Source organism: Fomitopsis serialis (genome assembly GCF_022376445.1).
Source record: "Fomitopsis serialis strain Sig1Antser10 chromosome Unknown B0H18scaffold_518, whole genome shotgun sequence".
In the NCBI taxonomy this organism is placed as follows: Eukaryota; Fungi; Basidiomycota; class Agaricomycetes; order Polyporales; family Fomitopsidaceae; genus Fomitopsis; species Fomitopsis serialis.
The window spans coordinates 24662-25368 of NW_025955478.1; the positions used below are offsets into that span (position 1 = coordinate 24662).

The 707-nt window shown below is 60.7% G+C and overlaps 1 protein-coding gene across 1 annotated transcript; it reads left to right on the forward strand.

The window, feature by feature from the left end:
- Positions 1-287: 287 nt before the first annotated feature.
- On the forward strand, positions 288-707 carry B0H18DRAFT_1183593 (uncharacterized protein; the record flags this gene model as incomplete). Its single annotated transcript, XM_048035992.1, has 3 exons — positions 288-435; positions 461-543; positions 595-707. Coding segments are annotated over 3 exons (344 nt in total), but the record flags the coding sequence as incomplete, so codon positions are not given.

The following is a 707-nucleotide window of genomic DNA, read 5'->3' on the forward strand; positions in this document are numbered from 1 at the left end:
GCAGGCGGGGAGCGCAGCCTAGGTAGAGTGTAGGCAACGTTGAGTAACCAATCTATTCGTATGCCCTCTCCTTCATGCCCACACACCCTCATCGGTCTGCCCGCTCGCTTGCCCCTCGCTCTGACTCTGCCGCCCTTGCCTGATGTCCCTCTCGCCCTGTCTGCCCTCTGTCTCGCCGTCATCTCACTCGCCGTCTGTCTCTCTCGCCCTCTCACTCGCCCTCTCGGTCGCCCTTCGGCTCGGTCGCGTGCCGTCCACATACTTATACTTCCACTAGCACCGGGCACACCGGCGTCCCTGGTACCCACGGTCCCATTGCGCAGTACCACGAACACTCAGGTACTATTCCGCCATCAAGCCCTGGCCGAACAAGATCGTGGAGAACGGCCTGCCGATTGAGATGCCGGTGTACAAGGAGTCTCTGGAAACTGTCTTGTGAGTTCCCATTCGGGCTTATGAGCTGTGCGATTGTTGACCGCGATGCAGACGTATGCCCGGCAAGGTGATGCGTCCATGATACTCGTCAACGACGATGGTCTCAGGGTGAGTTCCGACGTACGCTTGCTGTGCGGGTCGCTGATGCCTGCGTGACAGTTGCTCTCGGTCGAGGAGCGTGACACACGCATAGCATTCTACGCCAACCACGGCATTGGCTGGGTCGCGCGGCCGAAGCTTGATGATGCGCCGGACGGGTTCCAGCGTGCGGG